At 41.2% G+C, this 18,822-nt stretch overlaps 1 protein-coding gene across 1 annotated transcript in view; it reads left to right on the top strand.

Moving 5' to 3' along the window:
- The window catches only part of EHD4 (EH domain containing 4), a 79,655-nt gene that overhangs the window by 12,496 nt on the left and 48,337 nt on the right, over positions 1–18,822 (top strand). The window contains exon 2 of the mRNA XM_073609622.1: positions 1,778–1,954. Coding sequence (XP_073465723.1) covers positions 1,778–1,954 — 177 coding nt within the window. The remainder of the gene's footprint in view (positions 1–1,777; positions 1,955–18,822) is intronic.

Below are 18,822 nucleotides of genomic sequence, written 5' to 3'. Positions count from 1 at the left end.
AATGAATGGCCTCCCTCCTGTGTTCAGAGATCGTTTGTCATTCATAGATAATATTGTACAGGTCCCTATTAAAAATCACTGTACTGGAAGATTATGTAGGGGTGGGGTCAGAAGTGGTCGGAGGAGAATTTCTACTAAATGAGGAGTTAGCAGAACAATGAACACGCTGAATGAAAAGAAGTCATGCCCCTTGTGCTGATTATTATATTATATATAGATGGATAGATAGATGGATTTTAGTAAAAATTAAAAAAAAAAAAGTACTCCTACTTCACTAAGGCTTTAAAGCCGTATTAAACCCAAAAGCAAAAATGGGATGAGACAAAGCATTTGCCACTGATGTGATGCTTACTATGATCAGCTTTTGTTTATGCAAAACCTTTTATGCCAAAAGGTAAAAAAAAAAAAAAAAAGTTTGCTGTAACTGCCTAAAAAGAGTTTGTTGGAGTATCTAAATCTGTTAGTCCAACACTCCCCTCCCCCAGCTTAACAACAATGGACAGAAGAGGTACTTGAGAAAAGAGGTCCTATTACAGAGAGCTGAAAAGTATAGAGATGTTTGTTAGTAAAGGAATTATAATATATATATTAATTTATTTTTTTTTTTTTATCACTTTAAGATCTGATATCTGCCTACACTGAAAACCATGTGAAAAGTCCTAAAAAAAAAAAAACTACAACAACAAAAAAAACATACTTTTTATGTGTTCACACTACCAATTTATCATAAGGGCTGCTCGCTTGCAAAAGTTGCTTAGTGTTTGGCCATTGTTACTTCTTTTAAGAAGTTTAAAAAAAAAAAAAAAAAAAAATTTTTGTTTTTCTGCAACTTGTCCTGACAGATGAGCACTGAGATGGTGAGATTACTACGAAGATCTTACCTTGGTCCTGCATCCAAGGTCCTTAGTCAGTTTTTGGACCTTGCTAGAGATTCCCATCACCCAGTCCATCTTGGAATTGCTGGTTTTAGAGCCAGTTCTGCAGTTTTTATAGCTATCGAGATACAAAGACAAGACCATCACCTGTGTGTCTTGTCCTAATAATCTTCATATTTTATAGGGATATCTTAAAGTAAACCTTCATAAAAGAACCTTACAGACTTGAATGTCCTACTGACCTCTTGCTTCCATACTTTAAGTGATGGACTCAGAACAAGTATACAGATAAGGACTTACGGTATACTTTATTGCTCCAGGTTACTCAGAATGTGCTGAAGCCAGTGGGTCAGATATTATAACTGGACAACTAGCATTTTTAAAAGGAGGTCGGCAATGGCAGACCCCATATCGCTCTCTGGGAAAATCTGTGCTTTGCACTTGCTGGGCTAAGCACAAAATGTGATTTATTCTGTCCATCCCCAGCAGCGCTCCTATCTTCCCTGTGGTTATTACAGTTCCATTTAGTCAAGAAAAGCAAATAATTACAGCCATTTGTAGGTTTTTCATTTGACACTTACACAGGAATGATTGTCTTAATTCTCGCATGTCACAGTGCTAAGTCAATTATGAAGCTCCAGTTAGAATTCTTTGTCTCTTGCAGCCAACGTGACATTTTACCATTATTGCATGAAAACTGAATTTTCACCTTCCGTGGATCTGCAATGGATTTAAGAAGATATTTTTGAGTTTTATGACCCCTTTTCCCATTTAGTTTTGTTTCAAATATGACATGTAACATGACTTCCTTACAAAACACTTTTTTTTCTAAAGAATTGTTAATAAAATGTTTCTGTATCGGTATTGAATAAGATGTAATTTTGTGTTTTCCTTATTTACAGATACTTACTAGAACAAGATTTTCCAGGAATGCGAATTGGACCAGAGCCCACAACGGATTCATTCATTGCTGTCATGTACGGTGAAAAAGAAGGAAGCATTCCAGGAAATGCGTTGGTTGTCGACCCAAAAAAGCCCTTTAGAAAACTAAATAGTTTTGGAAATGCCTTTCTAAACAGGTAAGCTTTTATGACAGTTAAACTGTAAAATGTACGGGTTACTCCAGAAATATTACATTCCTTTCTACTGGTTGTATGTTATTTTAATTACTTTGGTTCATATATCCATATTGGTTGTAGGAAGGTTCTTCTAATGCTCAAGTAGGATATTTCGCAGTGACATGTACAATTTTCATACAGTCCTTCATTTTGCTTAACTGAACTTGTACAATATGTACAGTGATAGTTTGTTAAAGTTCCATCCAAAAATGGAATTTCTGGTTCCTCCCCCTCCGGTGTCACATTTTGGCACCTTTCAGGGGGGGAGGGGGGAGCAGATACCTGTCTAATACAGGTATTTGCCCCCACTTCCGGCGATAGATCGCTGCAGATTCTGTGGTGATCTACACTATGTCTGGCCCCTCCTCCATTCCCCTCGCTGTCTTCTGGGAGATGCACAGGTCCCAGAAGATGGCAGGGACCAGTGAGGACTCGCAGCACGATTCGCGCATGCGCAGTAGGGAACCAGGCTGTGAAGCCGCAAGGCTTCACTTCCCAATTCCCTTACTAAAGATGCCGGCACCTGCACCCGGGAGCCGAGGGAAAGATCGGCTTCGGGTGAGGACATCGGGGGCGCCCTGGACAGGAAAGTGTCCTAATATTAAAAGTCAGCAGCTTGTAGCTGCTGACTTCTAATTTTTTTTTTTTTTTTCATCGGAACTTCCGGTTGAAGTTCATTTTTCTTCCCCCCCCCCAATTTCTTGCCTTTATACCAGGACTGCAACCTATACAACCCAATCGATCTGCGTTCTTTAGCAGGCTGTGGCTACTGTAGTGTAAGGGGAGTATATTTGCTTAGATTTACTACACATTTTAAAGTAATTATTACTGCTTGATGAGTTGGTCAGTGTGATCTCACAACAAGCTCTGGCTGGCCTCCCTTTCCTTCTCATATGTTTTGGTACATCTATGTGGTCTTGGCAATCTTGGTGTCTTCCAAAATATTGTGTTTACTCTAAGCATGGTCATGTCTACAGCTTGACTTGTATTCCAAGGACCGACATTCTTCTTTGTGGTTGTGCCAAGTGCATGTGTAACATTTTAGAAAAGACTAATACTATACATCACGGCTTATACACACACCCTCTGTATCTGAGCTGGCTGGGCAGTGAGAGGACCACTGAGTCCCATGACTGTTATCTTCAGCTCTTATTGCAGAAAAGTTAGGGTTGTTATAGAAAATAATCATTCTAGCTTGGTAAATAAAGACCTAAAGTCAAGGGTGTGTTTGTTGTGTTGTGTGTTTTTATTTATGTATTTATTTATTTTTTTTACACGTTAAGTTTTGAATAGAGTGGAACTGGAATAGAACACCTGTCAGGTTTTTATTGATGTCTGTGCTTCTATTAGAAGGTGAATCTCCCTATATTTGTTCTGTTTACTCTCATCACAGAGAACAAAAGGGAAAGGGCTTCCCAAATTTTTGGTCGTCATCTGAACAGGAATACAAGGTAGATCTTCCAATTGGGACACCAGTGTTGGCGACAACCAAAGATTCCTTTTGGCGGATTTCCTCTCACATCCGGCCTTTTGGCATGGAAAGTAAAGGGAAATCTCCCCAATGGGACATGGATGGCTAAAAACATTCAGGGGTTATAACCCACCCTTGAAAGTTTTGCAGTTAGCCTTATTTGTACTGCTACACTTAAAAGAACTGTCGCCACATTCTACCTTGCCCTTCTCTACACGGTGCAGCGTTAACATCCGATGTAGAACCAGCTACCTCTGCTATAATGCATAGGCATAGCTCGACTATAGAGATGAATAAGATAGCTATGTCATGTGCATTGAACACCATCTGGCAGCACATCATATACATATATATATATATATATATATATATATATATATATATATATATATATATATATATATATATATATATATATATATATATATATATATATATATATATATATATATATATATATATTCTCTCTATTTAGAGAAAAGGTGAAAATAGGGGAGGGAACATATGTTTTCTTTTCTATTGAAAGTCCACTCACCCTGTTGGCCTACCTCGATGTACATCATGAAAATTGTTATTGAAAAGGTAGTATACGTGAAGGGGGTCTTCTACTTTTAGTTAAAGCAAGGCTTTACGCATAGCCAGCACAGACCATGGACTAGGGCAGGCAGGGCTGTCAAGGACCATATAGGACAGTTGCCTGGTCTCATATAAAGTGTTGGTTGTCGGTAAAACTTTATTAAATACATTTTTATAATAAAAAAATATTATTATTCTAAGGCAGGCCATAAATTATGCAGTTTTCTTTCCTTCAACCACAAGTTGAAGGAAAGAAAATTGCTCAATTCTCCCATCAACACAGTCGGCGTTGGTGGAATCCCTCTCGCAGTGGTATTGTGTTCTGCAGGCAGGGGGAGCTTTCCCCACTGGCAGAAAACAGTGATTGCTGCTGGCGGACATTGGGTAAAAAACACCCAGACATGCTGGTTGTACTAAAGTAAATTGATGGATGGGCTTCAGTAGAGCCATAGATGGATCAAAATGCGTCTGGTTCCTGCCAAACCAGTAGAATACCGATCCATCTAGAACTGGCTTTAGGCTAGCTTTAGAGTCGGAGGGGGCAGAAGGAAACCAAGAGGAGCAGGAAGTGTAAGTCCAGCCTTGATAAGCAGGAAGACCCTTCTACTTGTGGTCAGCTGAGAAATGGCAGCGGTCACATCTTTAAGACTGGTTTGTTAATGTCTTTATGAGTTTGGATCTGCTTTACTCTAGAAATGTGTCAGCACCAGGAAGTGCTCCAGCGCTCTTTTCTTCTGACCAAACAGCTGCTTGGTGGCAGTCTGAGAAAGGTGTCTCTTCCATTCTTCATTATTCACTGTGTAGATGACAGTGGAAACCACACTGTGGAAACTTTTTTTTTTTTTTTTGTTCCTTCTATGGTGTATTTTGTGCGAGTTCTGCAGTAATTACTCTTCCTATATTTTCTTGCATGACTTTTCCCTTCAGTTAGAGGATGTTGCATTAAAATATGTTGGTTTTGCAGACTGGCCTTAGAAAAATTAATTTGCATTGTAATTAATGACTATGGTCTAGTTGTCAATTTTTTGTCATTCATTTACACACAATAGAGCAATAGAGAAAATCGAATTTAGTAATGCTGATGACCTTCCTTCCATCTAATGTTAGTGCTGGTAAAGGTGTGTTCATCATGTGCTTTACATGAGTCACACGTGTCACACCAGCGGTTACTACAGTGACATAGTGACTCTTATGTACATGGACTGATGAGCTCATGTTTGTTACTTGATCACATGGTTTGCTGTGAACATCCAGTTAATTATCCTATTTACAGATTATCTTTATCTAGCTGCTTTTTAGTGCTTTGGCTCTACAAGTGGGTTTATTTATTTTTTATTCTAACACTTCCACCAACCCCACTGGGAATGATTGCACAGCTTACCTTTTGTTGTGCAGGGACATACAAGCCCCACAGGCACAGACATGTTGTATTTTCTCCCTGCGTGATTACAAAATGTGTAAGCATTTTTTTAAATCTTTTTAGCATCTCTAGAATATATTATTTCTGATACAGCCAACTCTGCCTTTTTTGTGCAGTTGGGATGTGATTTTTAATGCAATTGTCACACAGTATCCACTTTAGAACATACCTTAAAGCCCGGTACACACGGGCAGAATGTCGGGAGACATTTGCTGGTACAAAAAATACTGGCCGACGTTCCGCCAGTGTGTATGTCGGTCTGTCCTGTCGGACATGGATGCTGGAAAACCAGCATCCGACTGACTGCTGATCAGCACTCTCAGCCAATGGCAGAGAGTGCTGATTGGAGTGTTCTAGTGGGGGGCCCGTCTGTTTTCGTTCATCTGCAGATCAAAGTGATGAGCTTAAATCTCCCCATCCACATCAGAGTCCCCTCATCCCATCAGAGCCCATCTTTTACACCAGGGTACCTTCTTCACATCAGAGTCTCCCCCATCACATCAGATTCCACCCCCCACCCCCCACCAGCATTCCCTCACCACATCTGAGCCCCCTTCACATTAGAGCCCACCCAATCACATCAGCGTTCCCCCTTACACATTAGAGAGCCCATCCCATCCATAACAAGTCTCGCCTAGACTTTTTAGAGCGCGCCCCCCCCATCAGAGTCCTCAGTCCTTCCTTCACAAACTGTTCTACCCTGAGGCTGGGCACTGTGCAGCCGTGCTGATTTTGCATTTCTGAAAGTGAACAGCCCCTCGACAATGTCACTGGTCCTAGGCGGGGCATGAATGAAATCTGGCACAGTACTGATCTCTGGCTACTGCAGGTACCTGCTCACCCCCCCCCCCTCCCCCTGCACACTATGGTTCCTCAAGCATGGTCCTGTAGTGACATATGAGCTAGCGGAAGAAACTGCAACATCCTTTTGTGAATTGTAGTTTGCCATGCAGAATATAATGTGCCACTCCAATTTATCTGATGAGGTAGATTGTTGTTGTATAATGTTATAACCAGAAGAGGAACACAAAGTACCCATCTAAATTGACTAAAAAAGCTTTCCGATTTTCTTTGTAAGTGTGCGTTTGCTGACTATGCTGGATTCTTGGCTTTCATTTTCTTTCTTCAGAACTTGCTGATTTATTTCTGGGGCGGAGATTTGTTGTCTGCTTGAGTAAAGAGGTACAAAGGAAAATTGCAACATATGAACACAAGTGACGCAACCCCTCCCCTTTTTTTTTTTTTTTTTTTTTTTTTTTTTTTTTGTAGCTGAACATCAGGCAAATTGTTAAATTTACAAATGAAATGCATACATTATCTCGCAAAAGTGAGTAGACCCCTAAGTGAAAATGTCCAAATTGGGCCCAAAGTGTCTATTTTGTGTGGCCACCATTATTTTCCAGCACTGCCTTAACCCTTTTGGGCATGGAGTTCCCCAGGGCTTCACAGATTACCACCGGAGTCCTCTTCCGCTCCTCCATGACAACATCACGGAGCTGGTGAATGTTAGAGATTTTTTGCTCCTCCACCTTCCTTTTTGAGGATGCCCCACAGATGCTCAGTAGGGTTTAGGTCTGGAGACATGCTTGGCCAGTCCATCACCTTTAGCCTCAGCTTTTTTTAGCATGGCAGTGGTCGTCTTGGAGGTGTGTTTGGGGGTCGTTATCATGTTGGAATACTGCCCTGCTGCCCAGTCTCCGAAGGGAGGGGATCATGCTCTGTTTCCGTATGTCACAGTACATGTTGGCATTCATGGTTCCCTCAATGAACTGTAGCTCCCCAGTGACGGCAGCACTCATGCAGCCCCAGACCATGACACTTCCACCACCATGCTTGACTGTAGGCAAGACACACTTGTCTTTGTACTCCTCACCTGGTTGCCACCACACACGCTTGACACCATCTGAACCATTAATTTCATCTTGGTCTCATCAGACCACAGGACATGGTTCCAGTAATCCCTGTCCTTAGTCTGCTTGTCTTCAGTAAACTGTTTGCAGGCTTTCTTGTGCATCATCTTTAGAAGAGGCTTCCTTCTGGGACGACAGCCATGCAGAAAAATGTGATGCAGTGTGCATTGTATGGTCTGAGCACTGACAGGCTGATCCCCCCCCCCCCCCCCAATCCCTTCAACCTCTGCAGCAATGCTGGCAGAACTCGTATATCCATTTCCCAAAGGCCACCTCTGGATATGACGTTGAGCACGTGCACTCAACTTCTTTGGTTGACCACGGTGAGGCCTGTTGTGAGTGGAACCTGTCCTGGTTAACCGCTGTATGGTCTTGGCCACTGTACTTCAGCTCAGTTTCGGGGTCTTGGCAATCTTCTTATAGCCTAGGCCATCTTTATGTAGAGCAACAATTCTTCTTTCTTTTTTTTTTTTTTTTTTTTTTTTTTTTTCAGATCCTCAGAGTTCTTTGCCATGAGGTGCCATGTTGAACTTCCAGTGACCAGTGTGAGAGAGTTAGAGTGATAACACCAAATTTAACACACCTGCTCCCCATTCACACCTGAGACCTTGTAACACTAAGGAGTCACATGACACTGGGGAGTGAAAATGGCTAATTGGGCCCAATTTGGACATTTGTACTTAGGGGTGTACTCACTTTTGTTGCCAGCAGTTTAGACATTAATGGCTGTGTGTTGAGTTATTTTGAGGGGACAGCAAATTTACAATGTTATACAAGCTGTACACTCACTACTTTACATTGTAGCAAAGTGTCATTTCTTCAGTGCCGGTTCACACAGGGGCGGCACGACTTGCAGGTCGCCTCAGCGAGGCGACCTGCAAAAGACTTCTGAGGCGACTTGCAAAACGACTTCTGTATAGAAGTCTATGCAAGTCGCCCCAAGTCGCCCCCAAAGTAGTACAGGAACCTTTTTCTAAGTCGGAGCGACTTGCGTCGCTCCTATTAGAACGGTTCCGTAGCACAGAACGGGAGGCGACTTGTCAGGCGACTAGGTCGCCTGACAAGTCGCCCCTATGTGAACCGAGCCTCAGTGTTGTCACATGAAAAGATAGAATAAAATATTTACAAAAATGTGAGGAGTGTACTCCTGTGAGATACTGCACATGAGAGCTGGTTTAGTTGCCAAAGGATTTATATTTCTGTCCAACCAGTTTTTAGACTAATACAGCTCTGCTACACTGCACAGCCCTGTTTGGCAGGGCAGGGGCCCTGAGTTTTCATGTTCTGCCCTGTCTCCTAACCCCCTCTCCAAAATGGCCATTTTTTTTTTTTTTTTACGTATTTTTTTTATTTATGCTGCTAAAACAGCACCTCCTCGTTTTATTGCTTGGGTGACATGTTCTTCCCTCTCCCTGTGTGTGCCGCAGGGCTCAATCATGAGATAGTGTTGTGGCACATTTGTGCATGCGCCACAGTCCCCAGCCATCTGTGCATGTGCAGGGGTTTCCACTACTAGGGAAGTCTAGAACCTTCCTGGTCTTTGTGAGTGCATGGAAAATCCCCTGCATATGTGCAGATGTGCTGACTGGCCCTGCCAGGACCTGAAGGCTGGGCAGAGCCTGTGGGGCGCCTCTGCATATGCGCAGTAATGGTGATGCCTGAGGGAGGGTGAAGCCACCTAGGAGGCAGATTAATGTTCTGCTTTAAGTAACCCATACAGGTCTTGTCCAAGAGAAAACCTGTAAGTGTGAGAAGCAGCAAAATGACAAGCTCATCTGTCTGTCACTCTGCACTCGTATCCTGTCAGCATGTCCGATGCGTACTTATCTTTATATTCCGTGTCCCACATGTGCATTGCAGCACACATGATGGCTTCGTCTGGCCCCTCCCTCTCCCGGTATGAAATCTGCTGTATAGAGATTGCAGAAGGTGGATTCCAGATCAAATTTCCGGTACTTAAGCTGCTTGCATATAGAAAATGTAATAATTATTGAATACAAAACCTTGTTAGGGCCTCATGCACACTGATGCTTTGTTTTTGGAAATGCGTTTAGGCGCATCAGGCGCTTGGGCGTTTATTAATTTAATTAACCAGAATATTTGTTCTGGCTATTGAAATCAATAAATATTCAAGTGCTAAATGCGCCTAGAGCTTAGGTGTGTTTACGTGCGTTTTTGGTGGGTCCTTTTTTGTTTTTTGTTTTTTTTCAGCCGAAACGCTTGTCCTCACGTACAAGTGATGTGTTTATTTTTTGTGCCTCTGAATGCCCCTGCCCTTAAATTCCTGTAAACCCCTTTGTGCAATAACAACACATAGGTTAACATGGAGGGATGTTTAGAGGCAGAAAGATATAGCGCCAAACGCTTGTAGAACAGGCATTTTTCGAGCTCAAGTGTTCATAAGGCCTTATTGTCTGTCATGTCTGCCTGGAGTTCAGCTCTTTTTCACAATACATTCCATTTCCTGTGACCATGGGGCTCGGGAATCTATTTGGTATTTGAGTGTAGCCTGTCATCTCCCTATAATGGAGGCTATGTGTGAAAGTGTATCTAAGAATACAGCTTATCAGCTGTAGCAGAACAAGTTTTTGCACATTCCTGGGCTGTAGCTTGTAGATGAATTCACCTTCTGCTAACCCCGTGTAGGAAAGTCCAGACCAGGGACTTCATTCTCTTCTGTAATTGCACAGCTTTTATAATGTTTTCAATTCTGCGCTCTCCTGATCTCCACTCAGCGTACCCATAAAAGTAAGAGAACTGTCGCCCAATCTAGGGCATATGGAGGCTGCCATTACTACTTCTCATTCTGCATAGGTTTCTTAGTCATCATACATTTTTGTTACTTGAAACCAGAATGCAAATCAGGACGTCTGATTTTATTTTCACTTTCCTGATATGCATACTTGTTACTGTTCAGTGATTTATGCATTGTTGAAGCCAGCGGGTTCATGGAATAGCCAGGCAGTTGGCATCTTCAGAAGAGGGTTAGAAGTGGCAGCCCCAATGTGGGTCTTGGTTAAATCTAAATTCCAGGTTTTCTTGAATTTTAAATGGTTTGCTTGGACCAAGTTGGTCCAAAGGAAACGATTTTCTTTAATAACAGGTGCACTTGCTGTCAGCACTGTATGAACTGGTATGTAGCATCAGCTACATACAACATACAGCACTGTGATCAGTAATGGGGTGGAGACTTCTGTCTGTCTGACTCTGGGAACAAAATAAAGTCCTGCAGAGCACAGCCATTTTAGAGGAGGCTTTGTATTCTCTGAATACAAGGCTTCCCCTGGCTGAGCTAGAGACCGTGGCCTCATCTGCCCACCCCTCTACTTTGGCCAATCTGAGGAATACCTGTATTCATTCAGAAAATGCACAGCTTCCTGTGATGGCACCCAGCCAGACTCCATTTTGTTCTGGGAACAAGAATGGGAAGTCCTCCATACTTCTGCCGAAACGCAGCACTGGATATACAGTGGGTATAGAAAAAAATAAAATGTACAAATAGTTTGTTGCGCTATAATAAACACAATAAGTATAAGCAGCTAGCACGATATTGTTGGATACAATAAACAGATATGTGGGATATAGGTGTAGCGCTATAGAAAAAAACATAATTGGGAAGTCCATAAAGAGAATTTTCAAGTTCTCTGAAACAGTCAGAAGCAATTCACAGCAAAACTCTGTAGATATAGGGGGAGAGGAAGCCCATCACCATCACCCAAACATACTGACCCTTACCGTCAGTAGGTGGGTTATATAGCATAACGTTATCGGATGGTAACCACAGGAAAAAACTTCTTATTAACCAAAGCTCCTCACTCCAATAGTAGACTCAGAATTGCGATAGAGACTGATAGCCAAGATGATAAAGCCAACGGACACACTCCACATTTGCAGCGAAATATTAGGCATACATGTGAATGAAAAGAGATGAACTCATTGTGCAGACATTCCAAATAAGGATACATTTTATTAAACACCGGTTCACAAATAAACACTCACATTTAGGCAATGGGTTAAAAGCAAATAAGAAAAGCGATCGTCCCTAAGCTCCGCCCGACGTTTCGTCACTATCGTGCGTCATCAGGGGCGTGGTTGTGATGTGCAACGTTCGGAAGTTATATAGAAAGGTGGGATCAGAAAGAACGGAAATTGCATGCGTTGCAAGAGAGTGGAAGTTACGATCCTCCCACCCCATGGAACGCAATGAACGAAAACAGATCCAAAAAAATGACCATAGAAATACATAGCATAGTAAAAATTGGATAAAAATATCCTTAAAGTCTATAAGAAGGGAGTGAATAGCATCTAAACTATTTATTTAAAATAGTAACTTGAGACCAATGTGAAAAAAATTATTTTTAGACATTAGAAAAATTAAATGAAAAACTCCAAAAGCAAACAATTGCGCAATGAAACTGCAATAGAGCCATTGGATATTACTATATATTAAAAATGACAGTAAATTCCCAATGGAATAAAAACTGCAAAATAACAAGGGTGGAAATTAAGCTAAAGGGAGAGATATTCTCGCATCGTAGAGAACCAAGAAGCAGCGCCATCTCGTGGTAATGTACATACTTTTAATAACAACCAAATAGGGTAAACACAATCTAGAAAGGTCATAGGCAGATAGGCAGGGGTCCAACTGTAGTAAATAAATGCATTGATATCTAAATAAATAGCAACCTAGCTATTATTAATAAATGCATTTATGTCCCACTCGACGTTCATACCGAATGGGGTGTACGTTTGGGCTAAATAAATCCATTTGGTTTCTAAACGGGATATTTCCCTCACCATGTGGCTACCCCTCCAGTGACCACAAAACTTATCAATGCCCAGAAAAATAGTGCCCTCTGGGTTTCTATCGTGTTTTAAAGCAAAATACTTAGAGAGGCTATGTTTAGTAAAGCCTTGTTTGATATTGGCCACGTGTTCACTAAGTCTAACATGTAACATACCTTTTAGTTTGGCCATTATATTGTTTCCCGCAAGTACATTTTATCACATAAACCACGTATTTTGTTCAACATGTGATAAATGGTTTGATCATGAAAGTTTCTTGAGTAGCGGCTGGCTGAAAGGAATCAACTCTCCTACCCCTGATGTTATTCAGCTTGCAAATAGGGCATTTTCTACATGGGTAAAAGCCACCCATATTCTGGAAAAAGGAAAGTTGTTTGGGCGGATCTACGATGTTGGGTGCTACCTGTAATTTTAATGGTGAAACGCCCCTATATACAACCCATGGTTGATCAGGTAAAACAGAGGCCAGAAGTCGATCAGCCTTCAGCACCTTCCAATGCTTTTGCATTATCTTTTTTACTGCAAAGTATTGATTGGAATAACCAGTGATGAAGGAAAATTTGAATGAATCATCTGCCTTCTTTGGTTTAACCTTCAGAAGTTCCTCCCTATTTCTAGCTCTGGCCAGACAGAGAGCTTCGTCCAATTCAATTGGACTATACCCATTCTCAATAAATCTCTTTTGTAAGGACCGAGGCCTCGTTATTGAAATCGTCATGATTCGTACAATTACGCCTCAGTCTGAGAAACTGACCTTTGTGGATTGCTTTTAGCCAAGATTTATGGTGGCAGCTCTTAATATCTATAAAGCCATTCTGGTCGGTTTCCTTAAAATATGTAGAAGTAATGATCTGTCTATCAATCACCCTAATCCACAAATCAAGGAAATTGATCTCTACGTTACTTGCTCCGTGAGTTAGAACAATACCCCTATCATTCTGATTCAAATCGGTGATAAAGCTATTAAGAGAAAAAAATAACCCCCTTTTTTAAAATCCCATTCTGTTGCTTTGCAGCCCGAGACAGGGTTTTTTTTTTTTTTTTTTTTTTTTTTATCCAGCTGTATTTATTCAGTGAAACTTATAACATTCAAGTGAAAGATATAACCCCAACATGTCAGAAAAACATTAACCACTTAAGGACCGAGCCTCTTTTTTTAGATGTGTTGTTTACAAGTTAAACGTTTCTTTTGATAGAAAATTACTTAGAACCCCCAAACATTATTCATTTTTTTTTTTTTCTAACACCCTAGAGAATAAAATGGTGGCCGTTGCAATACTTTGCGCAGCGGTCTTACAAGCCCACTTTTTTTGGAAAAAATACACTTTTTTTTTTTAATTATAAAAATAAGACAACCAGTAAAGTTACCCCAATTTTTTTTTTTAATATTGTGAAAGATTGTTACCCCAAGTAAATTGATACCCAACATGTCACGCTGCAAATTTGCGCCCGCGACAAACTTTTACCCTTAAAAATCTCCAGGCGACGTTTTAAAAAAATTTACAGGTTGTATGTTTTGAGCTACAGAGGAGGTCTAGGACTAGAATTATTGCTCTCGCTCTACCGATCGCGGCGATACCTCACATATGTGGTTTGAACACCGTTTTCATACAGGGCACATTTTTTATTTATTTATTTATTTTTTTTATTTTATTTTTACAGACGGTTTTAAAAAAAAAAAAAAAAGGTCACTTTGATTCCTATTACAAGGAATGTAAACATCCCTTGTAATAGAAAAAAAGCCTGACATGACCTCTTTTAAATATGACATCTAGGGTCAAAAAGACCTTAAATCTCATGTTTACACTGAAATGCAATTAAATGCCAATATTATTATTTTTTTTTTTTTTAACAAAAAAAATGGCCCTTTTAGGAGATATGGGTGGAAGTGACATTTTGACGTCACTTCCGCCCTGCAATGTCATAGAAACGGGTGGGGGCCATCTTTCCCCTCACTCATCTCCACGCCCAGCCAGCAGAAGGACTCGAGCACCTCCTCCGCTGCCGTCGGCGCCAGTAAGCGGCTCAGGGCACTGGGGAGGGGTGGACCCTCTCCCGCCGCCGATAAAAGTGATCTCACTGTGAATCCGCCGCAGAGACCACTTTTATCTTGAAGTGGACCGCCGGCTGAACAAGAGGATACCGGGGTTATGGCAGCTAGCTACTGCCATAACAATGATATCATCCTCCTTCACAGTAAGGACGTATAAAAAGGTGTTGTGATCCCATGAGACTAAAATTGAATTATTTGGCCTCAACACCAAACGATATATCTTTCAGAAATCTAATACAGCTCACCATCCAAATAACACCATTCCTACAGTAAAGCATGGAGGTGGTAATGTCCTGTTATGGGGTGTTTCTCTGCAGCAGGGACTGGAGCACTTGTCAGGATAGATGGAAAAATGGATGAGGCAAAATACTGTCAAATTCTTGAGGAAAATCCGCTGCCCTCTGCCAGAAAATTGTCAATGGGAAGAAAATTTGCCTTCCAATATGACACTGAGCCAAAGTACACAGCAAAACACCATGGCCTAGTCAGAGCCCAGATTTAAACCCCATTGAAAATCTCTGGAATGACTTGAAGACTGCAGTCCACAAACAGTTACCATCAAATTGAACAGAACTTGAGCAGTTCTGCAAAGAGTGGGCAGATATTGTGCAAAGTTAGTAGAGACATATCCCAACAGACTAAAGGCTGTAGTTAAAGCAAAAGGGGGTTCAACAAAATACTGACACAAGGGGGTGATTATTTTTCCAACTCTGATTCTGTATTTTAATCTTTTTCTGACCTGTTGGGGTTATCTTGCACTTGGGTGTTATAATAAATAAATACAACAGTCTTTATTTCAGGCTGCAACGCGCCAAAATGTAATTGTTTTAAATGGGGTGAATCTTTTCTATACCCACTGTAGCTAATGGTGTATTCAGTGTATATGTGTGTGTGTGTATATATATATATATATATATATATATATATATATATACATACACACACAGTGCTCACAGTTCGCACATATGTTGGCCAAGGAAATAGTTTGCTTGGACCAAACAAAAGATTTAAAGTTCAGTAAAATTTTGGAGTTAGTTAGGGCTGTTTCACATCTAAATCGCACAGGAACGTTTTCCACGTTCCTGTGCATTCCCCTTCAGTTCGATATTTGCAGTCCATGTATTTGAATGGGCTGCAGATTGCATCGGAACTCGGTTAAAGTGGTGCATGCACTACCTTTCAAAAATGCACCGCACCAAATTGCATTAATCTACCTTTCGGGGTGCTCTTAACAATATATTGGCACCTGCAGCAGTTCGCAAAGGCAGTCTGATTTTTGAACGCGATGTGGGAAAAGCACACGGCACATGCTTTTCCCACACCGCAGGAACTAGCTCTTGGCTGAAATTAATCTTAAAGCCTATCGGTTTTTCATCAATGCTACTGTGTGACTGACAATAACCACTGTTCTCCATCACTTAACTAACTCTAAACCTGCTGCAACCACATTCTAAGCCTAATCTATCCACCAAATTGCCTGTTCTGCAGCCGCTCTGGTCCAGTCCAAGGCTGAGCTGTCAGCGGCGACTTTAGTGCAGGAGAGGCAGCTGACAATGGAAGCTCCATACTAAGTCTATGGGTGATGTCGCATCCCAGGCATTTCACGGCTGTTTATGGTTCTCTCCTGCACATGCCATCCATCGCTGGAGACCGGACCGCTGGGCCCTGAGAAAAGGTAAGTCATAGCGATTTCTTCTTTACAGGGCTAAATAGATTAGGCTTAGAATGTTGGAGGGAGTAGGTTTTGGGTGATCTTCTACTTTAACTGCCTGTGGGTCTTTCATGATGCTATGGAGTCCCAACAGGAAAAACTAGTTGTCGAAATTCCAGTCCAGATTCCATCTTGTTTTTTTTTTCTATCCCATGCCACTGCCCTGAGGACCGAGATTGTGACTGTCAAACTGTTGTGGGTTAAAGCGGAACTTCACCCTTAAGCACTAATTAGTTCTTGCATAGATTGTTGGTGTTCATTTGTTGCACATGCAGTATTTTCAGCAGTTTCTGCATTATTTCACAAAGTTGGGAAGAACAATTTGAGCTGTTCAAGTGAGGACAGGATGATCTTTTACTTCCTGAACTGCCATCTTGGAGGGAGAGCTGCCTTTTTATGGCCAGCCTAAACGTTTTGTCTTTTGATCCGTTTCTAGTCACTCTCATAGTGACCAACATCTGTTGATCCTGACCACTTTATATTTTACAATGTATGGTCAGCCATAGGAACATGGTGGGACATGCATGATCCAGTCTTTTTTTTTTTTTTTTTTTTTTTTCAGATTGGGAGACCAACGTGCATTGTCCTTTTGGCAGTTTTACAAAGAGCATAGTAAACCATGGGAGAAATGCTCCATATTATTGACACGTCATAGATGGGTTTTTTAAGGCAATTTCTTCTGCGGATATTTTCTGGAACCAAAATGCTGAAATAAGAAACAATCCTTCTGTTCAAAAATTGGTAGCTGTTAATGGAATGTCTGATGCTCTAAGCTGCCAAAGTATATCCAGTCCAAAACCCATTTCAGCTCATCTCTTGTACGAATCCATAATTGGAGCTGATTCACGAGAATTCAGCAGAATAAAGAGCACAAAGAAATCCAGACCTGGTCAGATAATTTTGTTTGTGGGCTTGAAATCACATCAAGCAGAAAAAAAAAATGAGCTTGCTGATGTTATTAGGAAGAGACAGTTATTATGATCTTAGTTGGGGTTTTGCTGCTCTAGTTGTATGAACTGTCGTAGACAGCAGAAACACTAGCTATATTATCATGCAATGCTTGGTGATTCTAGGGGTCATGTGGAGCTGCAACATACAGTGCAGTGATAAAGTATATATCATTTTTTATGTTTGTAAAGCACTGCACAAACTGTTGGTGCCATATAAATCCCGAACAACTGCATTTTGTATTTACTCGGGTTATCTTTGTGTAATAAAAATTGTCTGTTTAAACTGAACCATTTAGGTGTGAAATATTCAATAAGAAAAGTATGAGATATATATTTTGAATAATGTATACATAATCCTTTTTTTTATTTTTTATTTTTTTTAATATTTTACACCTAAAATGGTTCAGCTTATTAAACAATTTTTAATATTACACAAAGATAACCCGAGAAAATACAAAATGCAGTTGTTGTTCAGTATTTATATAGTGCCAACAGTTTGTGCAGCGCTTTACAACATTAGGGTAAACAATACAGTTACAAAACCATTCAATACAAGGGGATTCAGAGGGCCCTGCTCGTTGGCGCTTACAATCTAGAAGGGAGGGTCAAGTGATTCAAAAGTTAATGACTGCGGAGGGGGAGGGTGAGCTGATGAAGAAAATGAAAGTACAGTTAGGTGGAGGCAGGATAAGCTTCTCTGAAGAGAAGTTTTCAGGGATTGCCTAAAAGTGGATAGAAGTGGAGATGGTTGGTCAGACAGATTCTGGTAGGCAATTCCAAAGGATGGGAGAGGCATGGGAGGAGGTGACGAGGGAGCTAGAGTGCAGGAGGTCTTGGGAGGGACGAAGAGGGTTTATCCTGAATGAACTGTAATTAACCAAATTTTTTGGAAAGCGAAGTTAAATTTCAAATGCAACAGCCAGGCTTGATTACTGCCAGACCTGTTGATTCAAGAAATCACTTAAAGAGGGAGTCCACCTAAAAAAAAAAAAAAAAAAAAAAAAAAAAATTAAATGCCAGCAGCTACAAATACTGCTGAGTTTTACTAAATGGACACTTACCTGTCCTGGAGTCCAGTGATGCCAAAGCCGATCAATCGATCGGCTCTCGGCTGCTGCCGCTGCCATTCTCTGAGTGGGAATCAGGAAGTGAAGTGTTGCGGCTTCACTTCCCGTTTACCCTACTGCGCATGCGCGTCCTAAGTGGTCCCCGCTATCTCCTGGGACCTGTGTGTTTCCCAGGAGACAGCGGGGGGGGGGTGCGGGAAGGGGCGTGACTCCTGCTGGAGTCTATTCCAGGAAGTGGGTGCAAATACCTGTAGTAGACAGGTATCTGCACCCCCCCTCCCCCCTGAAAGGTGCCAATTGTGGCACCGGAGGGGGGAGGAATCAGATGAGTAAAGGTTCCACTTTTGGGTGGAACTCCGCTTTAAATAGAGGCTGTCTTGCAGTGAAGCACACTAAAAGATCTCAAAAGGCAACACTTCATGCTGTGATCTAAAGATATTTAAGAACTGATGAGACCGATGAGAAACAAAGTAATTGACATGGATCAGTCTGAAAAGGGTTACAAGGACATTACTAAGGCTTTGGTGCTCCAGTAAACCATGGTGAGAGCTATTATCCACAAATGGAGAAAACTTGGAACTGTGGTGAACCTTACCAGGAGTGGCCGGCCTACCAAAATTATTCCAAGAGCTCAACGACGACTCCATCCAGGAGGTCATAAAGAACTGCAGGCCTCACTTCTCTCACTTAGGATCAGTGTTCATGATTCAACAATAAGAAAGACTGCTCTTTTCGTCTTCAGGACCTGGACTACTTGCCTGTCAAAAACCAGACCGAGATAGAAGTACAATTAAATCACACTTGTTTAATAATAAAAGTTAAATAGAACAAACCTAGTCAAAACATAGCCAAAGTTTGGTGAACG

Source organism: Aquarana catesbeiana, linkage group LG13 (assembly GCF_042186555.1).
Source record: "Aquarana catesbeiana isolate 2022-GZ linkage group LG13, ASM4218655v1, whole genome shotgun sequence".
Classification (NCBI taxonomy): Eukaryota; Metazoa; Chordata; class Amphibia; order Anura; family Ranidae; genus Aquarana; species Aquarana catesbeiana.
The sequence above is the reverse complement of the archived record's forward strand: the minus strand, read 5'-3'. Positions and strand labels throughout refer to the sequence as shown.